The sequence below is a fragment of the Chiloscyllium punctatum genome, chromosome 44, assembly GCF_047496795.1.
Source record: "Chiloscyllium punctatum isolate Juve2018m chromosome 44, sChiPun1.3, whole genome shotgun sequence".
Lineage (NCBI taxonomy): Eukaryota > Metazoa > Chordata > Chondrichthyes > Orectolobiformes > Hemiscylliidae > Chiloscyllium > Chiloscyllium punctatum.
The window spans coordinates 20,740,467-20,764,924 of NC_092782.1; the positions used below are offsets into that span (position 1 = coordinate 20,740,467).

The 24,458-nt window shown below is 42.3% G+C and overlaps 1 protein-coding gene across 1 annotated transcript in view; it reads left to right on the plus strand.

Moving 5' to 3' along the window:
* The window catches only part of appl2 (adaptor protein, phosphotyrosine interaction, PH domain and leucine zipper containing 2), a 153,737-nt gene that overhangs the window by 61,323 nt on the left and 67,956 nt on the right, over positions 1 to 24,458 (plus strand). Inside the window, exon 6 of the mRNA XM_072562432.1 lies at positions 4,187 to 4,228. Coding sequence (XP_072418533.1) covers positions 4,187 to 4,228 — 42 coding nt within the window. The remainder of the gene's footprint in view (positions 1 to 4,186; positions 4,229 to 24,458) is intronic.

The window sequence follows — 24,458 nt, forward strand, 5'->3', positions numbered from 1 at the left end:
TGTATGATTCTGTGAGTATTAAAAACATGTTCCGCCTCACAAATCAAGTGCCATTCCTTAAATAGAATGCCGTTAACTCTGCAGCAATTGTAAAACCAAAACCTTTGACTTCTATTTGCTAATTGAGTCTGATACTTTGAATGCAGTCTTTTAAATGGAAGCTGGTTACTTCAAATTACTGTGTAATTCAAAAGTGGTTCAGTTATTATTGCGTTGCTTAATTTGAATGACGGTACAATTAAACTTTGTTTCTGTGTAAAGAAGGGAAGGTTTGAAATAATGGGCATAGTTGATATGCAACCCTGTTTTATTCCACTAAGGTTTGTCATGGATTTCATATGGTATTAATTATTTATTCTGTCAACATGTTCAAACTCCTGTACAGTACTGAGTAAGAGTTTAGGTATTGTGCAATACAAAACAACCTGGTGTAAAAAAAGGATAAATGTGCAGCTGGGATGTTATGTATTAAATAGCATGAATGATTTGAACTTTGGATCCAGGAATGCATTTCTAAAATTACAGATAAGACCAAACTGCTGGATAGTCAATATTTGCCACAAATTACAGGAGGATATTAATATATTTGCAGAATGTGCAAATAATTGCCAAATGAAGTTTAATGCAGATAATTGAGAGGTATTTTGTTTTGGTATGAAAAACAGGGAGTTCACTAATTCGAAGGTGCAAATCTGTGTGGAATAGAGAATCAAAGGGATATTGGAGAACAAATATATCAATTACTAAAAGTTGTAGCACAATTTAACAAGGCTATAAGAAAGCAAGCCAAGCAATAAGCCTTGTTTCTAGAGGAATAGAATTAGAAAGTAAGGCAGTTATATTAAATCTGTATTGAACCTTGATTAAATCACAGTAGGACAGCCATAACTCAAAGCAGTATTTGAAGATGTATTAGAGGCTCCAGAGAGAGTGCAGAGAAGACATCCATTAATGATACCAGGAATGTGAGAATAGACATGTCAAGGAAGTATGAACAGGCTTGTTTCCTTTTTTTTGAAAGAAAAGGTCATGGGTGATCTAATAGAGGTCTTTTGAAGTGGTGGAATTTTTATTTTTGTGGGAAGACCATAGTAGAGACCATCAATAAATCCGATAGAGAATTCAGAAGAAAGTTTGTTCCCCAAAGAATGATGAGAACCTGGAAGTTGTTATTAGAGGAAGGGGTTGAAACCAATAATGTTAATGTATCCAAGAGAAAATTAGACAAGGACATGGCAGAGAAGACATTAAGTGATTTTGCCAGATTTAGACAAGGAAAGATGGTAGTAAGGAGGCTAGAGTGGAATAAGGTGGATTAGTTGGGCTGAGTGACCTGTTTCTGTGCCACACATCCTAAGTATTTGTTCGTTTCCATTTGATCCCAAAGCCCCTCCATACTTTAAAAAAGCGCCCCATTTTAGCAAACTTTGCCTTCTAATTGGATTATTATATTGGTCTCTCAACTCTCTGTCTGTACACAAAGTGTAATCTAACATAAATGTCAGAAGACAGACTGTATCTGATATGCTCAGTGAGATATAGTCAGCAGCTCACTCTTCTCTAGCTGTGGGATACTTGGAAATATGTGATCTTATGTGGTGTAGAAGACTAATGAAATAAATGTACTTGACAGAAAACTTACCCATGTCGCTAATCTAGTTTAAGAAGACTATGCCTCAGTTCAGTGCTACACCATGGACAAATCATTAATGCTTTCCACCAAAATTCCAATAGCTTATGTTTCTGGCCTTAGATGAACAAAATGAGTTGTTTCATTGGGACATTTTAAAATGATTTAATCTCAGCTGTTTTATGGGTGTGTAAAATGAAACTTTGATGTTAGAAGAGGTTACGGTGCTCAATATAGCATGTGAACAATTGATATACAGAATTGACATACGTAAATCATTAAAGCATCCTGGGTTAATGATACTAAACTTCTTTCAGAGCAATTGTCAATTAATGTTTGATCGGCATTTCACAACAACTGGATGAAAAGTGGAACACGGTTAAAATATTTATTTCAGACGAAGTTTTCATTATCAGAAAAGAAACTTCAAAGAATGATCTTTACTCATTAAAAAGGATTAAACACGAAATTGACTGTTCCTTGTTTTATTTTATATTTCCCCTCCCTTTAACTATACCGTTGCAGTTAACTAAAGAGTCATACAGAATAGATACAGGCCCTTTGCCCCAATTCATCCATGCTGTCCAGGTTTCCTAAACTGAACTAGTCTTATTTGTCTGTATTTGGCCTATCTAACTTTAATCCTTTACTGTCCATGTACCTGTTCAAATGTATTTTAAATGTTGTAAATGTACCCACCTCTACCACTTCCTCTGGCAGCTCATTCTATGTACACACTACTTTCTGTGTGAAAAGGTTACCTTTCAGATCCCTTTTAAGTCCTTCCCCACTCATCTTAAACCTATGCTTTCTAGTTTTGGGCTGCCTTAGCCTGGGGAATAAGACCTTGTTATTCACCTCATCTATGCCCCTCATGATTTTATAAACCTCTATAAGGTCAATCCTCAGTCCCCTATCTTCCAAGGAAGAAAGTCCTAGCCAATCCATATTTATGACTCAAATCTTCCAGTCTCAGTAAGATCCTTCTAAATCTTATTTGCATTATTTCCATTTTAATCTTGTAGGCTTGCCAGAACTGTATGCAGTATTCCAAATCTGGCCTTGCCAATGTCTTGTCCAACTGTACATGACATCCCAACTCCTAAACTCAGTGCTCTGAATGATGAAGACAGGCATGGCCAAACGTCTTTTTCATCAGCCTGTCTACCTGTGACAACTAGTTTCAAGGAACTATGTGCTTGCATCCCAGGTCTCTCTGTTCAGCAACACTCCCCAGGGCCCTACCTTTAATTGTAAGAGTTCTGCCCTGTTTTTTTTAGATTAGATTAGATTCCCTACAGTGGTTTTGGCCTTACCACAACACCTCACATCTATTTGGTGTTACTTGGCCCACAAGCCCAGTTGATCAAGATCCATTGTCCTTGTAGATAACTTTCTGTCCACTCTCCACTATACCACTAATTTTGGTGGCATCTGCAAACTTACTAACCATGTCTCCAATATTCTCATCCAATTCGTTTATATAGATCATGAACAACAGTGGACACAGCATTGATTCTTGTGGCACATTGCTGGTCACAGGCCTCCAAACTGAACAACCCTCTACCACCACCTTCTGTCTCCTACCATAAACAATTTTGTGTCTGTCCCTGGATCCCATATGATCTAACCTTACTAGCCAGTCTACCATGCAGAATTATGGCAGACCTTGGTAATGTCATTAATTTTGTATAATTCCAGTTGACACCGTGAACAATGGGAAGAACTGAGGGACAGGGATTCACATTTTAAGGATTGTACTGCAAACTAACTAACAATAACAATCACAAAATACATTGCATTTTTAAAAAAATTGTACACTGTGAATATATCTCACAAAGCCCTTTCATAATGTATTTAGTTTTGGTCAATATATAGCATTAAAGAACTATCCGACAGTCACGCTTTACTATATCAGGTTGAAATTCTAATGTCCTTGGACGAACAATCCATTCCCTCTTTGAGTTTTCTGAAGGACCAGAAACATATAGCTTTGTGACCCCATTCCTTAAATCTTAAGCATCTCATTCTCTTAACTTTTGAACGGAATCCAAACTCTCTAGTCAGCCTAAAGCAGTCCATTTGGTTCCCCAGAGCAGTAGTTTTTTTAGTCTTTGTCTCAAACAGCAGCAGTTCCTTTTCTGTGAAATACTGTGAAGAAGTGTTTATAAAGCTGTCTGACACTTCAGTTGGTTTTTGTTCAAGATTCTCTCCTGTGACACTGGATTACACAGGCATGTTTCCAACCAGAGAGACTTACCCAGAATTCTCTGGATTGCTTTTAGTTAAAGTTATATTTCAAAATGTAACCATCATGTAATGTACAGCAGTAATATCAATTTGTTCAAAGCTATTTTATTCGTACTAACTCGTATATAAGGGAAATATTTTATTGATTGTATGAGATCAGTCAAAAACTGGTTAATGCATCATCGCATTTCTGTCAGCAAAGGGCTTAACGTTACCTTATTGTTTAGTAGCTGTTTCTGACCAAATTTATTTTTGTTAGTTTTAAGTTTCTTATACTGAACATTGCTTTTTTTTTATCATTTGCAGAAGTAAGCACTTTAAAAGATTTGTTTCTTCTTGCTAGTAATGGTATGTATATTTTTCATTTCTAGTTTTATTAATTTTTAGTTGTTTACATATTCTGTTGTGGTTTCAGTTTGAAAATGAGACTCACTTACATGCATGTACACAGGTTGCACCATTTAACCTGCCAAGTTTTAGTGACTTATTATTGTACCATTCCTCATGCAAAATCCTATTATGTGGAATCCTGCACAGCCACTAGGAAGCAGAGATTTTCATTTAGGGTCTAATTCACACTGCCAACTGATAATGAAAAAGTGATTGCCATTTGAAGTGCCCATGTACATGACCAGGATGGGCAGATTTCATGAATGCAACATATTGCAGATACTGGAAAGCTGAAATAAAAATAGGAATTGCTGGAGAACTTATGTCAGTCTTGCAGCATCTGTGGAAAGAGAAATAGATTTAATGTTCCAAGTCCGCTATGACTCTTCTTCAGGATCCCTGAGTTCCAAAAAAAAGTTGTACCACATTCTCTGCACAGTCACTGCCAGATCTGCTGAATTTCTCTATCGCTTTCAATTTTTATTTATTGTTGATGTCATGTTCTATGATATTGTCTGTACAGTGTTGGCACTTGTACTGTAAATCATCTCATGAAACATGAAGTCGAATCTCATAACTCCAGAGGTTTTTAATGTGCCTTTTTATCTGTCAATTCAGTTCCTACAAGTCCAAGGTTCAGAATATAAATTTATATTTTTTTCGTTGTTATAAGATATTAAGAAAAAAAATGATCATATTGGTCAAGTTAACGGAGTGTGGAATAATGTAGGTTGAGCTTTGTGCATTATCTGTCCTTTCTCTGATGTTCAATGCTATCCTGGCATGGGGCCAACGTTCCCTTGAATTATTTTACCTGCTACGTAGACCTCCGTGATCTGAGATGCAGCAGCTTCTGAAACTGAAAATCAATGTCTGGAACAGAGCAGCTTGCTGATTGGCATGCACAGAACCTACATACCCATAGTCATAGAGTCATAGAGATGTACAGCATGGAAAAAGACTCTTCGGTCCAACCTGTCCATGCCGACCAGATATCCCAACCCAATCTAGTCCCACCTGCCAGCACCCGGCCCATATCCCTCCAAACCCTTCCTATTCATATACCCATCCAAATGCCTCTTAAATGCTGTAATTGTACCAGCCTCCACCACATCCTCTGGCAGCTCATTCCATACACGTACTACCCTCTGCGTGAAAAGGTTGCCCCTTAGGTCTCTTATATCTTTCCCCTCTCACCCTAAACCTATGCCCTCTAGTTCTGGACTCCCTGACCCCAAGGAAAAGACTTTGTCTATTTATCCTATCTATGCCCCTCATAATTTTGTAAACCTCTATAAGGTCACCCCTCGGCCTCCGACACTCCATGGAAAGCAGCCCCAGCCTGTTCAGCCTCTCCCTGTCGCTCAGATCATAGAACATTGAACATTACAGCACAGTACAGGGCCTTCGGCCCTCGATGTTAGATTAGATTAGATTAGATTACTTACAGTGTGGAAACAGGCCCTTCAGCCCAACAAGTCCACACCGCCCCGCCGAAGCGTAACCCACCCATACCCCTACATCTACATCTACCCCTTACCTCACACTACGGGCAATTTAGCATGGCCAATTCACCTGACCTGCACATCTTTGGACTGTGGGAGGAAACCGGAGCACCCGGAGGAAACCCACGCAGACACGGGGAGAACGTGCAAACTCCGCACAGTCAGTCGCCTGAGGCGGGAATTGAACCCGGGTCTCAGACGCTGTGAGGCAGCAGTGCTAACCACTGTGCCACCGTGCCGCCCTGTCACAATAATCTGAAGCCCATCCCATCTACACCATTCCATGTACGTCCATTTGCCTGTCCAATGACGACTTAAATGCACTTAAACTTGGTGAATCTACTACCGATGCAGGCAAAGCATTCCATACCCTCACTACTCTGAGTAAAGAAACTATCTCTGATATCTGTCTTATACCTATCTCCGCTCACTTTAAAAGTTGTGTTTCCTCGTGTTTGCCATGGCGGCACATCTTGGAGGGAATGTTGAGTAAGGAATCGTTTCCATTCTGAGCAAGCTCGTTAATGAAAAAGCACATTTTCTCACTGGTGATTGTCATTTGATGCAATTTCAGGATTTTGTGTATAGTCAAGGCTTGATGGTCATTATTCTGACATGGATGTGAGTTGTGCACAGCCCATTGTAATCGATTCCAAAGGAATTGCCAAGGAAATTGAGTATTCCTGTATGTCTGGAAACCTCTGCAAGTCTCCATTGGAATTAGAGACTGCGCAAAATGTTGATGAAGCCAAATACTTGCTCAGGATGAGTTAGACTATGAACCATGTAGTCTTGAGTAACTATTTTACAGAACTTATCCTTATCTCATATACCAATTGCACCCCATCCTTTATACAGAGCTCCAATCCTGACCCAACACTATCCCCTCCAAAAGCACTGAACCCAGCCCTCTTCCTTCCTGCCACCCTGTTGGACCTGAGCTAACAATATCCCCTCCCCTCAGAAGAATTGGAGATGATCCCCCAACTCCCCTGGAAGCATTCCCGACCTTACCCAAACAGAATCATTTATTGCTGGGCCCAATCCGGAAGGCCCAACGATACAAAATTTCCCTCCATTGGGCCGAACCTAATTTCTCTCATGCGCTCCTAAAGACTGCATTGTTTACCGTCCATGCTTACACTCTATTAACTTGGTAGCCTATCCACTTGGCACATTATCCCCTACTTAGCTGGCACACTACTGATCTGGCATCCTTCTTTGGCACTCTACCCTGTAATCATCAGGCATCCTATTCCCTAGCCATCTGGTATGTAACCCTCCCAGCATCCTACATCATACCATTATATATTTACAGTTTGACAGTGGGGGGTTGTCAAGACCTTGACATTTCACAGTATGGGAGCTGACAGCTGTGAAAATGGGGTTAGTTTGCCATCCTGTGACAGTTCCGCACTATCAAAGAACTGTTGGAATGCAAATACAGTTCCACTTTTTTGAGGATGCCTTGAGTGGAATCTCCTCTGAGAAATGTAGAGCTCCCTTGCATTTAAAAGAAAAAAGGCAAGAGTGGCAATCTATGTGAGAGTGCTTCTCCCTGTAAATTTCCAGCCCAAGACTTTCTCTTCTGCCATTGGGATCGGTGTCGGGAGAAGTGGACTGGGAAGTGTGGTTGCTCAAGCAGGAGTCTGTGGTGAAAGGAGAAGTGTATTTGGGAAGGGCTGAGCTCATAGAGCCGAAAGAGTTTAGACATAGAAAGGGTGTGAATCTATAGATCAATTTGAAGCTGGATAATTCGAAACCTGAGATTTAAAGGAACAGGAACTATGTAAATCTCTGAGTAGAGAATAGTGAATAATATTTTCGTTCACAGCTGCTTTTGTTTATTGTGAAATGTAGGACAATTGTAAAACCTTTAATCCACACGAAGTAGTCATTTCATTAGTGTAAGTTGGAGGATCCTATCATACTTGTTAGTGACAGTAATCCAGCATATTTGGACCGTATAAATATAAAACTACATAATTTGCATAAAAATTGCTGCCCATATGTAAAACCTATGCAGATCATCAGGTTTTTATTGCCTATTTCAGTATAACCTAGACACAGTCCTTTGCATCAGAAATCCTTCTGCAGTTTGGTATTATCATCAAGTAGATTAAAACATTGACTTTGGAAATCTTTGATCATACGAAAGAATTCTGACGCAAGTTAAGTCTTTAGTTTGGGTCTAATTTGTTAAATATATCTCATTGTGCCTGATTTGAATGAATTTAAAAATAACAATACTAAGAGTTAGAAGTTTGTATCATTTGAACATGCTTTTCAAGTGGAGAAGGCAGTTAGTCTTGTAGCTAAATTCTTTAAACATCTCGAATACCGATATTATGGGCCTAATACCTGTGGAAAATTGCTTTAATAAAGTTGCTCCCTGATATACAGAGGATATAGTTGACGGACTCAGAATTCTTGCACTATGTCAGTCAATTTCTGCTGTCTTAGTTCTGTTTCAAATCCACTTTTTAATTCTAAGCCACAAACGTCAAGTAAGTCTTTCGATAACTGTTCTCTCCGGAAACGTCTGAATGTTAAAGATAACTAGCTTAATTCCGAATGAGAAAAAGTAAGAATGAAATATTTTGTTTGTTTAATTTCAACAAAATTCAGTGTACCTAATGTTGATTACAAGTTTATTACAATCCCTGTAAAGATGAACACACTTCATTTTAAAACAGAATCCCCACAAAGCTAATAGAAAGGACCCAAATAGACAGGATTTCACTATTAAAGCATTTACAGTAACAAAACAACAAAATAAACTTGTCACATAGTTAAAAGCACAAGTAATCTTCCTGCATAAATCTAGATTTACAGGCAATCTCTTTCTCATTCAGTATCTGCTGTACATTGCTTCCACTCAATTCTTTTGGTACACTGACCAGCAGCAATATTCTCTGGATATGGTTAACACAGACAAGGTGTCCATCTATGAAGCCATCTTACTTGGGACATGATAGCCCTTTTGACACAGAATCCACAGAAATTAATTCTGATTTGATTTGATTTACTATTGTCACATAGCCATAGAGCCATAGAGATGTACAGCACGGAAACAGACCCTTCGGTCCAACTCGTCCATGCTGGCCAGATATCCCAACCAAATCTAGTCCCACCTGCCAGCACCTGGCCCATATCCCTCCAAACCCTCCCTTTTTTATATACCCATCCATTTAAATGTTGCAATCATACCACTTCCTCTGGCAGCTCATTCCATACACGTACTACCCTCTGTGTGAAACAGTTGGCCCTTAGGTCTCTCTTACATTTTCCCCCTCTCACCCTAAACCTATGTCTTCTAATTCTGGACTCCCCCACTCCAGGGAAAAGGCTTTGTCTATTTATCCTGTCCATGCCCCTTATGATTTTATAGACCTCTGTAAGGTCACCCCTGAGCCTCAGAAACTCCGTGGAAAACAGCCTCAGCCTATTCAACCTCTTCCGATACCACAAATCCTCCAACCCTGGCAACATCCTTGTAAATCTTTTCTGAACCCTTTCAAGTTTCACAACATCTTTCCGATAGGAAGGAGACCAGAATTGCACACAATATTCCAAAAGTGGCCTAACTAATGTCCTGTACAGCCGCAGCATGACCTCCCAACTCCTGTACTCAATACTCTGACCAATAAAGGAAAGCATACCAAACGCCGCCTTCACTATCCTATCTACCAGCGACTCCACTTTCAAGGAGTTATGAACCTGCATTCCAAGGTCTCTTTGTTCAACAACATTCCCCGAGGACTTTACCATTAAGTGTATATGTCCTGCTAAGATTTGCTTTCCCAAAATGCAGCACCTCCCATTTATTTAGATTAAACTCCAGGGTACCACTATCCTGGGGGGGAAATTCGCTAAGGCTATTGGGGTGGGTTTAAACTAATCCAGCAGGGGGTTGGGAACCAAAATTGTAGTTCGAGTATAAAAAAAGTTGAGTGAAGGGAGGTCCGAAATCAAATTTCAGGGACGCAAGATGGCACCAGCAAGCAAGAAGTTGGTTTGAAGTGTGTCTACTTCACCGCCAGGAGCATCCGGAATAAAGTGGGTGAACTTGGGTTAGTACCTGGGACTTCAATGTTGTGGCCATTTCGGAGATATGGATAGAGCACGGACAGGATTGGTTGTTGCAGGTTCCAGGATTTAGATGTTTCAGTAAGAACAGAGAAGATGGTAAAAGAGGGGGAGGTGTGGCATTGTTGGTCAAGGACAGTATTACAGTTGCAGAAAGGATGTCTGGGGACTTGTCAACTGAGGTAGTATGGGCTGAGGTTAGAAACAGGAAAGGAGAGGTCACCCTATTGGGAGTTTTCTATAGGTCTCCGAATAGTTCCAGCGATGTAGAGTAAAGGATAGCAAAGATGATTCTCGATAGGAGTGAGAGAGACAGCGTAGTTGTCATGGGGGACTTCAACTTTCCAAATATTGACTGGGAACATGATAGTACGAGTACTATAGATGGGTCAGTTTTTGTCCAGTGTGTGCAGGAAGGCTTCCTGACACAGTATGTAGACAGGCCAACAAGGGGCGAAGCCACATTACATTTGGTACTGGGTATTGAGCCCAGCCAGGTGTTGGACTTGGAAGTAGGTGAGCACTTTGGTGATAGCGATCACAATTCTGTTATGTTTACTTTAGTGATAGAAAGGGATAGGTGTATACCATTGGGCAAGAGTTACAGCTGGGGGAAAGGCAATTACGATGCGATTAGGCAAGATTTAGGAAGCATAGGATGGGAAGGAAACTGCAGGGAATGGGCACATTAGAAATGTGGAGCTTATTCAAGGAAAAGCTCCTGAGTGTCCTAGATAAGTATGTACCTGTCAGGCAGGGAGGAAGCTGTAGAGCGCGGGAGCCGTGGCTTACAAAGGAAGCGGAATCCCTGGTCAAGAGGAAGAAGAAGGCTTATGTTAGGATGAGATGTGAAGGCTCAGAGTGCTTGAGGGTTACAAGGTAGCCAGAAAAGACCTAAAGGGAGAGCTCAGAAGAGCCAGGAGGCGACATGAGAAGTTGTTGGCGGATAGAATCAGGGTAAACCCTAAGGCTTTCTATAGGTATTTAAGGAATAAAAGAATGATGAGAGTAAGATTAGGGCCAATCAAGGATAGTAGTGGTAAGTTGTGTGTGGAGTCAGAGGAGATAGGGGAAGCACTAAATGAACATTTTTTGACAGTATTCACTCTAGAAAATGACAATGTTGTTGAGGAGAATACTGAGATACAGGCTCCTAGACTAGGTGGGATTGGGGTTCACAAGGAAGAGGTATTAGAAATCCTGCAGAATGTGAAAATAGATAAGTCCCCTGGGCTGGATGGGATTTATCCTACGATTCTTTGGGAAGCCAGGGAGGAGATTGCCGAGCCTTTGGCATTGATCTTTAAATCGTCATTGTCTACAGGAATAGAGCCAGAAGAAGGGAAGTAGAGACAACCCTGGTAAGTATAGACCAGTGAGCCTTACTTCAGTTGTCGGTAAAGTGTTTGAAAAGGTTATAAGAGAGAGGATTTAGAATCATCTAGAAAAGAACAATTTAATTAGGGATAGTCAGCATGGTTTTGTGAAGGGCAGGTTGTGCCTCACAAACCTTATTGAGTTCTTTGAGAAGGTGACCAAACAGGTAGATAAGAGTAAACCGGTTGATGTGGTGTATATGGATTTCAGCAAGGTGTTCGATAAGGTTCCCCATAGTAGGCTATTGTACAAAATGTGGAGGAATGGGATTGTGGGAGATATAGCAGTTTGGATCAGTAATTGGCTTGCTGAAAGAAGACAGAGGGTGGTGGTTGATGGGAAAGTCAGGTCCACAACCCCCTACGACCCACCCTCCCATTCTGGCACTTTTCCCTGCCACCGCAGGAACTGTAAAACCTGTGCCCACACCTCCTCCCTCACCTCTATCCAAGGCCCTAAAGGAGCCTTCCACATCCATCAAAGTTTTACCTGCACATCCACCAATATCATTTATTGTATCCGTTGCTCCCGATGTGGTCTCCTCTACATTGGGGAGACTGGGCGCCTCCTAGCAGAGCGCTTTAGGGAACATCTTCGAAACACCCGCACCAATCAACCAAACCGCCCCGTTGCCCAACATTTCAACTCCCCCTCCCACTCTGCCGAGGACATGGAGGTCCTGGGCCTCCTTCACCGCCGCTCCCTCACCACCAGACCCCTGGAGGAAGAACGCCTCATCTTCTGCCTCGGAGCACTTCAACCCGAGGGCATCAATGTGGACTTCAACAGCTTCCTCATTTCCCCTTCCCCCACCTCATCCTAGTTTCAAACTTCCAGCTCAGCACTGTCTCCTTGACTTGGCCGGACTTGTCCGACCTGCCTATCTCCTTTTCCACCTATCCACTCCACCCTCTCCTCCTTGACCTATCACCTTCATCTCCTCCCCCACTCACCCATTGTACTCTGTGCTACTCTCTCCCCACCCCCACCCTCCTCTAGCTTATCTCTCCACACTTCAGGCTCACTGCCTTTATTCCTGATGAAGGGCTTTTGCCCGAAACGTCGATTTCGCTACTCGTTGGATGCTGCCTGAACTGCTGTGTTTTTCCAGCACCACTAATCCAGTAGTTGATGGGAAATGTTCATCCTGGAGTCCAGTTACCAGTGATGTACCGCAAGAGTCGGTGTTGGGTCCACTGCTGTTCGTCATTTTTATAAATGACTTGGATGAGGGCATAGAAGGGTGGGTTAGTAAATTTGCAGACGACGCTAAGGTCGGTGGTGGTGTGGATAGTGACGAAGGATGTTGTAGGTTCCAGAGAGACACAGATAAGCTGCAGAGTTGGGCTGAGAGGTGGCAAATGGAGTTTAATGCGGACAAGTGTGAGGTGATTCACTTTGGTCGGAGTAACCGGAATGCAAAGTACTAGGCTAATGGTAAGATTCTTGGTAGTGTAGATGAGCAGAGAGATCTCTGTGTCCAGGTACACAGATCCTTGAAAGTTGCCACCCAGGTTGACAGGGTTGTTAAGAAGGCATATACAGTGTTTTAGCTTTTATTAATAGAGGGATCGAGCTCCAGAACCATGAGGCTATGCTACAGCTGTACAAAACTCGGGTGCGGCCGCACTTGGAGTATTGTGTACAGTTCTGGTCACCGCATTATAAGAAGGATGTGGAAGCTTTGGAAAGGGTGCAGAGGAGATTTACTAGGGTGTTGCCTGGTAAGGAGGGAAGGTCTTATGAGGAAAGGCTGAGGGACTTGAGGCTGTTTTCGTTGGAGAGAAGAAGGTTGAGAGGTGACTTAATAGAGACATATAAGATAATCAGAGGGTTAGATAGGGTGGACAGGGAGAGCCTTTTTCCAAGTATGGTGACGGCGAGCACGAGGGGGGCATAGCTTTAAATTGAGGGGTGATAGATATAGGACAGATGTCAGAGGTAGTTTCTTTACTCAGAGAGTAGTAAGGGTATGGATGCTTTGCCTGCAACGGTAGTAGATTCGCCAACTTTAAGTACATTTAAGTCGTCATTGGACAAGCATATGGACATACATGGAATAGTGTAGGTTAGATGGGCTTCAGATTGGTATGACAGGTTGGCGCAACATCGAGGGCCGAAGGGCTTGTACTACACTGTAATGTTCTATGTTCTAAACTCCATCTGCCACTTCTCAGCCTATTGGCTCATCTGATCAAGATCCCGCTGTAATCTGAGGTGATCTTCTTCGCTGTCCACTACACCTCCAATTTTTGTGTCATCTGCAAACTTACTAACTATACCTCTTATGCTCACATCCAGATCATTTATATAAATAAAAGTAGCACCGATCCTTATGGCACTCCACTGGTCACAGGCCTCCAGTCTGAAAAACAGCCCTCCACCACCACCCTCTGTCTTCTACCTTTGAACCAGTTCTGTATCCAAATGGCAAGTTCTACTTATATTCCATGAGATCTAACCTTGCTCAACAGTTTCCCATGGGGAACCTTGTCAAACGCCTTACTGAAGTCCATATAGATCACATCTACCCCTCTGCCCTCATCAATCCTCTTTGTTACTTCTTCAAAAAACCTTAATTAAGTTTGTGAGAAATGATTTCCCATGCACAAAGCCATGTTAAGTATCCCTAGTCGGTCCTTGCCTTTCCAAATACATGTACATCCTGCCCCTCAGGATTCCCTCTAACAACTTGGTCACCACTGATGTCAGGCTCACTGGTCTATAGTTCCCTGGCTTGTCCTTACCACCTTTCTTAAACTGTAGCACCACGTTAGCCAACCTCCAGTCTTCTGGCACCTCATCTGTGACTATCAATAATCCAGATATCATTGGCCCAGTAAGAGGCCCAGTAATCACTTCCCTAGCTTCCCACAGAATTCTAGGCTACATCTGATCAGGTCCTGGGGATTTATCCAATTTTATGCATTTCAAGACACCCAGCACTTCGTCTTCTGTAATATGGACATTTTTCAAGATGTCACCATCTATTTCCCTACATTCTATACCTTCCATGTCCTTTTCCACAGTAAATACTAATGCAAAATACTCGTTTAGTATCTGCTCCATCTCCTGTGGCTCCACACAAAGGTTGCCTTGCTGATCTTTGAGAGGCCCTATTCTCTCCCTAGTTACCTTTTTGTTCTTAATGTATTTGTTTAAAAAGACCCTTTGGATTCTCCTTAACTCTATTTGCCAAAGCTATCTCATGTCCCCTTTTTGCCCTCCTGATTTCCCTCTTAATTATACTCCTACACATATTAGAACATAGAACATAGAAGAATACAGCGCAGTACAGGCCCTTCAGCCCTCGATGTTGCGCCGATCAAAGCCCACCTAACCTACACTAACCCACTATCCTCCATATACCTATCCAATGCCCGCTTAAATACCCATAAAGAGGGAGAGTCCACTACTGCTACTGGCAGGGCATTCCATGAACTTATGACTCGCTGAGTGAAGAACCTACCCCTAACATCAGTCCTATATCTACCCCCCCTTAATTTAAAGCTATGCCCCCTTGTAATAGCTGACTCAATACGTGGAAAAAGGTTCTCACTGTCAACCCGATCTAACCCCCTAATCATCTTGTACACCTCTATCAAATCACTCCTAAACCTTCTTTTCTCCAATGAAAACAACCCCAAGTGCCTCAGCCTTTCCTCATAGGATTTTCCTACCATACCAGGCAACATCCTGGTAAACTTCCTCTGCACCCGTTCCAGTGCCTCCACATCCTTCCTATAGTATGGCGACCAAAACTGCACACAATATTCCAGATGCGGCCGCACCAGAGTCTTATACAACTGCAGCATAACCTCAGGACTCCGGAACTCAATTCCTCTACCAATAAAAGCCAGTACGCCATATGCCTTCTTCACTGCACTATTTACCTGGGTGGCAACTTTCAGAGATCTGTGTACATGGACACCAAGATCCCTCTGCTCTTCCACACTACCAAGTAGTCTACCATTAGCCCAGTAATCCATCTTTTTATTACTCTTACCAAAGTGAATCACTTCACACTTAGCTACATTGAACTCCATTTGCCACCTTTCTGCCCAGCTCTGCAGCTTCTCTATATCCCGCTGTAACCTGCCATATCCTTCCTCACTGTCTACAACTCCTCCGACTTTCGTATCATCCACAAACTTGCTCACCCAACCTTCTAACCCTTCCTCCAGGTCATTTATAAAAATGACAAACAGCAATGGTCCCAAAACAGATCCTTGCGGAACACCGCTAGTGACGGCACTCCAAGATGAACCTTTGCCATCAACTACTACCCTCTGTCTTCTTCCAGAGAGCCAATTCCTAATCCAAACCTCCAACTCACCCTCAATGCCATATCTCTGTATTTTCTGCAGTAGCCTACCATGGGGGACCTTATCAAACGCCTTACTAAAATCCATATATACCACATCTACCGCTTTCCCCTCATCTACCTCTTTAGTCACCTTCTCAAAGAATTCAATAAGGTTTGTGAGGCACGACCTGCCCTTCACAAAACCATGCTGACTATCCTTGATCACATCATTCTTATCCAGATGTGCATAAATCCTATCCCTTACAATTCTCTCTAAGACTTTGCCCACAACAGAAGTGAGACTCACTGGCCTATAGTTACTAGGATTATCCCTACTCCCCTTCTTGAACAAGGGAACCACGTTTGCTAGCCTCCAGTCCTCTGGCACTACTCCTGTCGACAAAGAGGACACAAAAATCAAGGCCAATGGCTCTGCAATCTCCTCCCTTGCTTCCCAGAGAATCCTAGGATAAATGCCATCAGGCCCAGGGGACTTATCTATTTTCACCCTTGCCAGAATTTCCAACACCTCTTCTCTACATATCTCAAAACCATCCATTCTACTTATTCGTGCCTCAGTATTTATATCGACAACAATGTCCTGTTCCTGAGTGAATACTGACGAAAAGTATTCATTCAGCGCCTCCCCAATCTCTTCAGCCTCCACACGCAACTTCCCATTACTATCCTTGATTGGACCTATTCCTTCCCTAGTCATTCTTTTATTCCTAAGGATATTCTTCTAAGGATTCACTCGATCTATCTTGTCTATACCTGACATACGCTTCCTTCTTTTTCTTAACCAAGCCCTTAATTTCTTTAGTCATCCAGCATTCCCTATACCTACCAGCCTTTCCTTTCACACTGACAGGAATATACTTTCTCTGGATTCTCGTTATCTCCTTTCTGAAGGCTTCCCATTTTCCAGCCGTCCCTTTATCAGCAAACATCTGCGCCCAATCAGCTTTTGCAAGTTCTTGCCTAATACCATCAAAATTGGCCTTCCTCCAATTTCGACCTTCTAACTTTTAGATCTGGTCTATCCTTTCCCATCATTATTTTAAAACTATCAGAATTATGTTCGCTGAACCCAAAGTGCTCCCCAACTGACCCCTCAGTCATCTGTCCTGCCTTATTTCCCAAGAGTAGATAAAGTTTTGCACCTTCTCTAGTCGGTACATCGACATACTGATTCAGAAACTTTTCTTGTACATACTTAACAAATTCCTCTCCATCTAAACCCTGAACAATATGGCAGTCCCAAACTATGTTTGGAAAGTTAAAATCCCCTACCATATTCTTACAGATAACTGAGATCTCCTTACAAATTTGTTTCTCAATTTCCCTCTGACTATTAGGGGATCTATAATACAATCCCAATAAGGTGATCATCCCTTTCTTATTTCTCAGTTCCACCCAAATAACTTGCCTGGATGTATTTCCGGGAATATCCTCCCTAAGTACAGCTGTAATGCTATCCCTTATCAAAAACGCCACACCCCCTCCTCTCTTGCCTCCCTTTCTGTCATTCCTGTAGCATTTGTATCCTGGAACATTAAGCTGCCAGTCCTGTCCATACCTGAGTCATGTTTCTGTAATTGCTATAATATCCCAGTCCCATGTTCCTAACTGTGTCCTGAGTTCATCTGCCTTCCCTGTTGGGCCTTTTTGCATCGAAATAAATGCTGTTTAATTCATTTGACCTGCCTTGTTCTCTGCTTTGTCCCTGTCTTCCCTGACCGTTTGACTTGCCTTTGTTCTCAACTGTACCAGTCTCAGTTTGAAATCTTTCCTCACTATCACCCTGGGTCCCACCCTCCTCCACCCCCAATCTTACTAGTTTAAATCCTCCCAAGCAGCTCTAGCAAATCTTCCTGCCGGTATATTAGTCCCTTCCAAATTAGGTGCAATCCGTCCTTCTTGTACAGGTCACTTCTATCCCAAAAGAGCTTCCAATAATCCAAAAATGTGAATCTTTCTCCCATACACCAGCTCCTCAGCCATGCATTAATCTGCTCTATCCTCCTATTCCTGCCCTCACTAGCTCGCAGCACCGAGGGTAATCCAGATATTACTACTCTCGAGGACCTCCTTTTTAAATTCCTGCCTAACTCTCTGTAATCTCCCTTCAGAAGCTCAACCTTTTCCCTTCCCATGTCATTGGGTCCAATGTGTACAATGACCACCTGCTGGACCGTTTCCCCCTTGAGAACATTCTGCACCTTCTTCAAAACATCCTTGATCCTGGCACCAGGGAAGCAACACACCAGTCTGATTTTTCACTGCTGACCACAGAAACGTTAGAGAGTCCGCTAACACAATTGATCGCTTGGAACCCGACGTACCTCTCATTACATTAGAGTCAGTCTCAATAACAGAAAGTTGGTTGTAGTACCCCTTAGTGTCCATCACCCCCTACATTTTCCAAAACAGTGTACTTGTTTGAAATGGGTATAGCCACAGAAGACTCCTGCACTCCCTGCCTATCTCTCTTACCTTTCCTGGAGTTAACCCATCTGTGTGACTGTACCTGAGACTTTCCCCCCTTCCTATAATTGCCATCCATCACGTCCTCTTGTTCTTATAAATTCCTCATTGCCTCTAATTGCCTGTCCAACCGATCCATTTGATCTGATAGGATTCGCAACCAATGGCATTTATTGTAGATATAATCCTCAGTAACCTCCAAACTCTCCCTAGACTCCCACATCCGACAAGAAGAGCTCATCATTGTACTAAAGGCCATTTTTGCTTTTTCCAATCTACAGACCCAGAAAATAGCACTGTCTTATTCCTCTACTAAACAGTGCTCCAGGTTAAATTAATACTTATGGCTTAAATCAATAAAACACACAATCAAGAAAGAACCCACTCTACTCAGTAGTGCAGACTTATTTTAAAGCCATGCTTAAAATCCACTTATCTGCTTCTGTACTGTAACATTTCCCAAGCAGGTCCCTCCAAGTTCAGTTGTGAATTTCACTGTTTTTTAAAATTTTTCCAGACGCACTCCAATGTCCAACGATACATGAATGCAAACAGCAAAGGCAGTAACTGTGCAGGTTCACTGTGGTGTCAGTTTCTTTCCCTCTCTGTCTCTCTCCTGCACTGACCTCACCATGTGCTTCCTTTGTCTGTTCTTCTCCCTTTAGAACTGCTGTTGTTTTGACATTTTTTTTCTCTAACATTCCAAAAAATGCAATAACATATGAAACAGTAATCGCTGCTCCTGGAATTCGAGGAAATCACCTCCAACACCTAAAACACCTCAATAAAGGAGCAGCTGTTACAGCCAGAAATTTTCCCTGTCCTCTATTTTGGATTACCCAGAATCCTCTCGTCGAGATGTACTGCACGGAACATAGAATATTACAGCACAGTACAGGCCCTTCAGCCCTCGATGTTGCATTGATCTGTGATATCACTATAAGCCCCACCTTATCTACACTATTCTATTATTACCCATGTTTATCCAATGAACATTTAAATACACTTCATGTTGGTGAGTCCACTACTATTGAAGGCTGGGCATTCCATGGCATTACTACTCCCTGAGTAGGCCCTTTAGTCCAACTCGACCATGCCGACCAGATAGCCTAAACTCTCTAACCCTTCCTATTCATATACCCATCTAGATGCCTTTTAGATGATGCAATTGTACCAGCCTCTATCAATTCCTCTGGCAGCTCGTTCCGTAAACACACTATCCACTGTGTGAAAATATTGCCCCTTAGCTCCTTTTTAAATTTTTCCCCTGTTACCCTAAACCTATGCATTCTAGTTCTGGACTTCCCCACCCCAGGGAAAAGACTTTGTCTATTTACCCTATCCATGCCCCTTGTGATTTTATAAACCTCTAGAAGGTCACCTATCAGCCTCCAGCACTCCAGGGAAAACAGTCCCAGCTATTCAGCCTCTCCCTACAGCTCAAATTCGTCAACCCCGGCATCATCCTTGTAAATCTACCCTGAACCCTTTCAAGTTTCACAACATCCAATAGGTGGGAGACCAGAACTGTGCACAAATATTTTAAAAGTGACCTAACCAATGTCCTATACAGCCGCAACATGAACTCTCAACTCCTATAGCAATAAAGGAAAGCATACCAGACACCACCTTCACTATCCTATCTGCCTGCAGCTCCACTTTCAAGGAGCTATGAACCTGCACTCCAAAGTCTCTCTGTCCAGCAACACTCCCTAGGACCTTACCATAAAGTGTATAAGTCCTGCTAAGATATGCCTTTCCAAAATGCAGCGCCTCACATTTGTTTAAATTAAACTCCATCTGTCACTCCTTGATTCTGTTGTACTCTGAGGTAACCCTCTTTGCTGACCACTACGCCTCCAATTTTAGTGTCATCTGCAAACTTACATACTATACTTCCTATGTTCACATCCAAATCATTTATGTAATTGACGAAACGTGGTGGACCCAGCACCAATCCTTGTGGCACACTACTGATCGCAGGCCTCCAGTCTGAAAGGCAATTTTCCCTCTCCACCACCACCACCACCACCACATGTGCTAAGATACAGTGAAAAGTATTGTTTTGCATACTAACCAGACAAATCATACCTTACATAAACAGAATATCACATTAACAGCTACAGAGAAGGCGTAGAGAAAGATCAACTCCACTCCATTGAGAGATCTGTTCAGAAGTCTGAGAATGTAGCAGGGAAGAATCTGTTCTTGGAATCTATTGATATGCGTTTTCAAACCTTTTGTCTTCTACCTGATTGACATTCTGAATTTCCTTCGCATTCTGAGAATGTAAAGGCGTCGGAGTGCTTTGTTGACTAGCATGACGTGGATGGATCAGGGTGGATTGTTAGTGATATTTACTCTTAGGAACGTGAAGCTCTCTATGAGCTACACCTCAGCACCATTGTTAGAGTCAGGGGTGTCTTCCACTCTGCTTCCTGAAGTCAATGAGCAGGTCCTTCATTTTACTGACATTGAAGGAGAGATTGTTGCTTTCTCACTAAGCCACTAAGCTGTCTGTCTCTTTTTGATCCTCTGTCTCATCATTGTTTGAAATCCAACCGACTACGGTTGTGTCATCAAATTTCGAAATGAGTTGAATTTGGCCACATAGAGATGTGAGTATATAAGGAGTATAGTAAGGAGCTGAGTACATAGCGTTGCAGATACTGGTATTAACGGTTATTGTGGAGAAGGTGTTCTCGCCAATCCTTAACTGATCGCAGTCTGCAGGTCAGGAAGTTGTGGAAACAGTTGCAGGGGGGAATCAGAATCCTAGGTCTCGGAGTTTGGAGATGAGTTTTGTTGGAATTATGGTGTTGAAGGTGGAGCTAAAGTCAATAAATAGGAGTCTGATGGAGGTATCCTTGTTATCCAGATATTCCAGGGATGAGTGTAGGGCCAGGGAGATGGCGTCTGTTTTGGACCTGTCGTGATGGTCGGCAAATTGTAATAGTTCAAGGCAATCTAAGAGCTTGGAGTTGTGTGCTATTACTAACCTCTCGAAGCACTTCACAATGATAGATGTCAGATCTACTAGGTGAAGATAAAGACATGTTGCCTGATGTTTCTTTGGCACCAGGATGATAGTGGTTTTCTTGAAGCAGGTGGTAACCTCACATCATAGTCAGGAAAGATTAAAGACATTTGCAAATACTCCCACCAGATGGTCTGCACAGGATCTGAGTGCATGGCTAGGGACTCCATCAGGCCAGTTCTTTCCGTGGGTTCACTCAAGAAGGCCAATCTGCAGTGACTTCTGCAGTGATGACTGTGGGTACAGGTGGACCTGAGACTGTCAGGATAGGTGATATCATTAACTGACATTCTGCTTAAAACACGCATAGGAAAGGTTGAGCTCATCGGGGAGGGATGCGTAGTTCTCAGTGAGTCTACTCGACTTCGCTTTGTAGCTGGATATATTATGTAAACCTTGCCTCAGTTGGCATTTGTTTAGGTGGTTAGTCTGGGACTGTAGTTTAGTGTGGTATTGTCTCTTGGCATCCCTGATGCCACGATCTAGGTTCATACCCAGATTTCCCGTATATGTCAGGATCCCGCGACTTGAATGCACCAGATCTGGATTTCAGGAGGGACTGGATTTCCAATTACTCTAAATGGTCTGATAAACTCTGCCAATAATGAAACAGTAACAATGGGCATTATCCAATAGCAACCCCTTACCCTTGCTGTCATCATCTCCTTGCTCTTTCTATCTAGGTAACACGTTGTAACACAATCTCTATTCCATTCTTGGCAATCTGTATCAACACCAGGATCTGTCCGAAGATTGGGAAACAGAAAATTATTCCATTCAAAGGCAGGCTCACTTGTTTCTTCTTCGTACAGATTCTGGACTGTCAAGCAGTTGATACTGGCTGACCCAACTCCACTGCTTCTTAAATAAAAAAAAAGCAGATGCTGGAAATCAGAAACAAAAACAGGAATTGCTGGAAAATCTCTTCCCCCAGAGGTTGTGTCACGGGACCCGAAATGTTAACTTTGATTTCTGTACTGCTAGACCTGCTCAGGTTTTCCAGCAATCTTTTTGTATCTACTACTTTTTACTCTTTGCTTCTTAGCTGTTCTTCACTTTGGTAAACTTGTGTTACATGGGCATTTCTTGAAATGTAATGGTGTTATGACCAGGCAACACTTCTCAAAATAACAGGGTAAGTTGAGATTTTTTTTTAAAAAGCTGTATGATTCTAGACTTTGTAAGTAGAGAGAAACAATATAAAAGCAAGGAAGTTGTGGGGAATCTTTTAAAACACTGGTTTGCCCTCAAGTGGAATACTGCATACAACTCTGGGTTTGGCAGCTTAGAATCTGTATCTGCTTTAAAGATTACAGAATAAGTGATGAAAAAGTTTGCAAGAGTGATTCCAGGGATGAGGGAGTTGAGTTAATGGCTTGATTGGAGAAGTTAATGTTCTCCTTGGAGGAGGAGAAAGGTCATGAGAAGAGATTTGATAGGTATAATCAAAATTGTGTCTAGACAGAGTGAATAGAAACTATTCTGATTGGAATAATCAGAATATACTAATTTAAGGTGATTTACAATGAACCAGTGGTGACATTGTGACATTTTGTATGTAGTGAGTAGTCAGGATCTGGATGCACTGTTTTGGGAATCTTATGGAAGTAAATTCATTTATGGTTTTCAAAATCAAACTGGATAAATACCTGATGAAAAAATTTGAATGGTGAAATCATGTTCTTTCCAAGACCGGTGGACAGGAGTGAGACGGAGACTGGACAGAAGTCTTCAAGGTTGTCTTTATTGAAAACACTTCTTGGTACATCTTCGAGCTAAGTTAGATTTACTGTGAATCAATGTGACTTTTTATACAGCATTGCAACCGATACTTGTGTGTGAAGCTTGTTTGTTGTGGTCCTGTTCACCGAGCTGGGAATTTGTGTTGCAGGCGTTTTGTCCCCTGTCTAGGTGACATCCTCAGTGCTTGGGAGTCTCCTGTGAAGCGCTTCTGTGATGTTTCCTCCTGCATTTATAGTGGCCTGTCTCTGCCGCTTCCGGTTGTCAGTTCCAGCTGTCCGCTGTAGTGTGGCCGGTATATTGGGTCCAGGTCGATGTGTTTGTTGATGGAGTCTGTGGATGAGTGCCATGCCTCTAGGAATTCCCTGCCTGTTCTCTGTTTGGCTTGCCCTCTAATGGTAGTGTTGCCCCAGTCGAATTCATGTTGCTTGTCATCTGATTGCGTGGCTACTAAGGATAGCTGGACATGACCAGCTATCCTTAGTAGCCACACACTCAGATGACAAGCAACATGAGTTTGACTGGGACAACACTACTATTATCGGACAAGCCAAACAGAGAACAGCCAGAGAATTCCTAGAGGCATGGCACTCAGCCACTGATTCAATCAATAAGCACATCGACCTGGACCCAATATACCGGCCACTGCAGCGGACAGCTGGAACTGACAACCGGAAGCGGCAGATACAAATCATTATAAATGCCGGAGGAAACATCACAGAAGCACTGAGGATGTCACCTAGACAGGGGACGAAACTTGTGCAACACAAATTTCCAGCTCGGCGAACAGAACCACAACAACGAGCACCCGAGCTACAAATCTTCTCCCAAACTTTGAAGCTTGTTTATACAGTATTCTTATGCCTACTATGATAAACACTTATTTTAAACAGAATATCTCTCTTACAGTGAGCATGACTCACAGGCCTGACAGCATTTGCTGTCATGTGTGCCTTGAGTCATCTACATTAGCCTGATCATATTTGCTGTCACACACCACTTTAGTCAGCCTAGCTACCTTCAGATGCCCACCTCCTCAGGTGAAGTGGAAATGGAACTGGCTGAGTTGCTTTGGAGAGAGCTGGCAGGGAAAGGAAGTGCCAAGAGGCCAACATTTTCTTTCAAATAACTATCCATTGATTGTGTTCGATAATTGTAGAAAATTGAATTTTTGAAATTTCTATTTTTTAACAGCAGTCTTTGGTTTTTCATTGTTTAAGTCCAAGGTAAACAGACACAATGTCAGCAACTTTTAATTCATCAAAAGTAAGACTCGTTTTAATCTTCAGCATTAACATCATAAACATTCTGTTCAGCTATTAGAATGAGAAGAGCGGGGATGCAGAATAAATTATGGTCTCTCTACCCAGCACTTCCTTCTCTGAGCTTAGATATGAGGTCTGGAGTCCTGGCCTCTTTGCTGGATGTTTGGATGGGAATGTACTGAAGATCCCCTACTGGTCATCTGTAGATTCTACTTCTAGTAATCTCTGATCTACTTCTGAACTTAGAATTACCTGGCGTTCTGACATACCTGAAATTGCTGAATTTGTGTATTTGATTAAAATTTCAGTAACATTGCTGCACTGATGTGGGTGCATGTTGCATCTTACAATATTTGTTAGTTGGCTTCATGCCACTGAGATT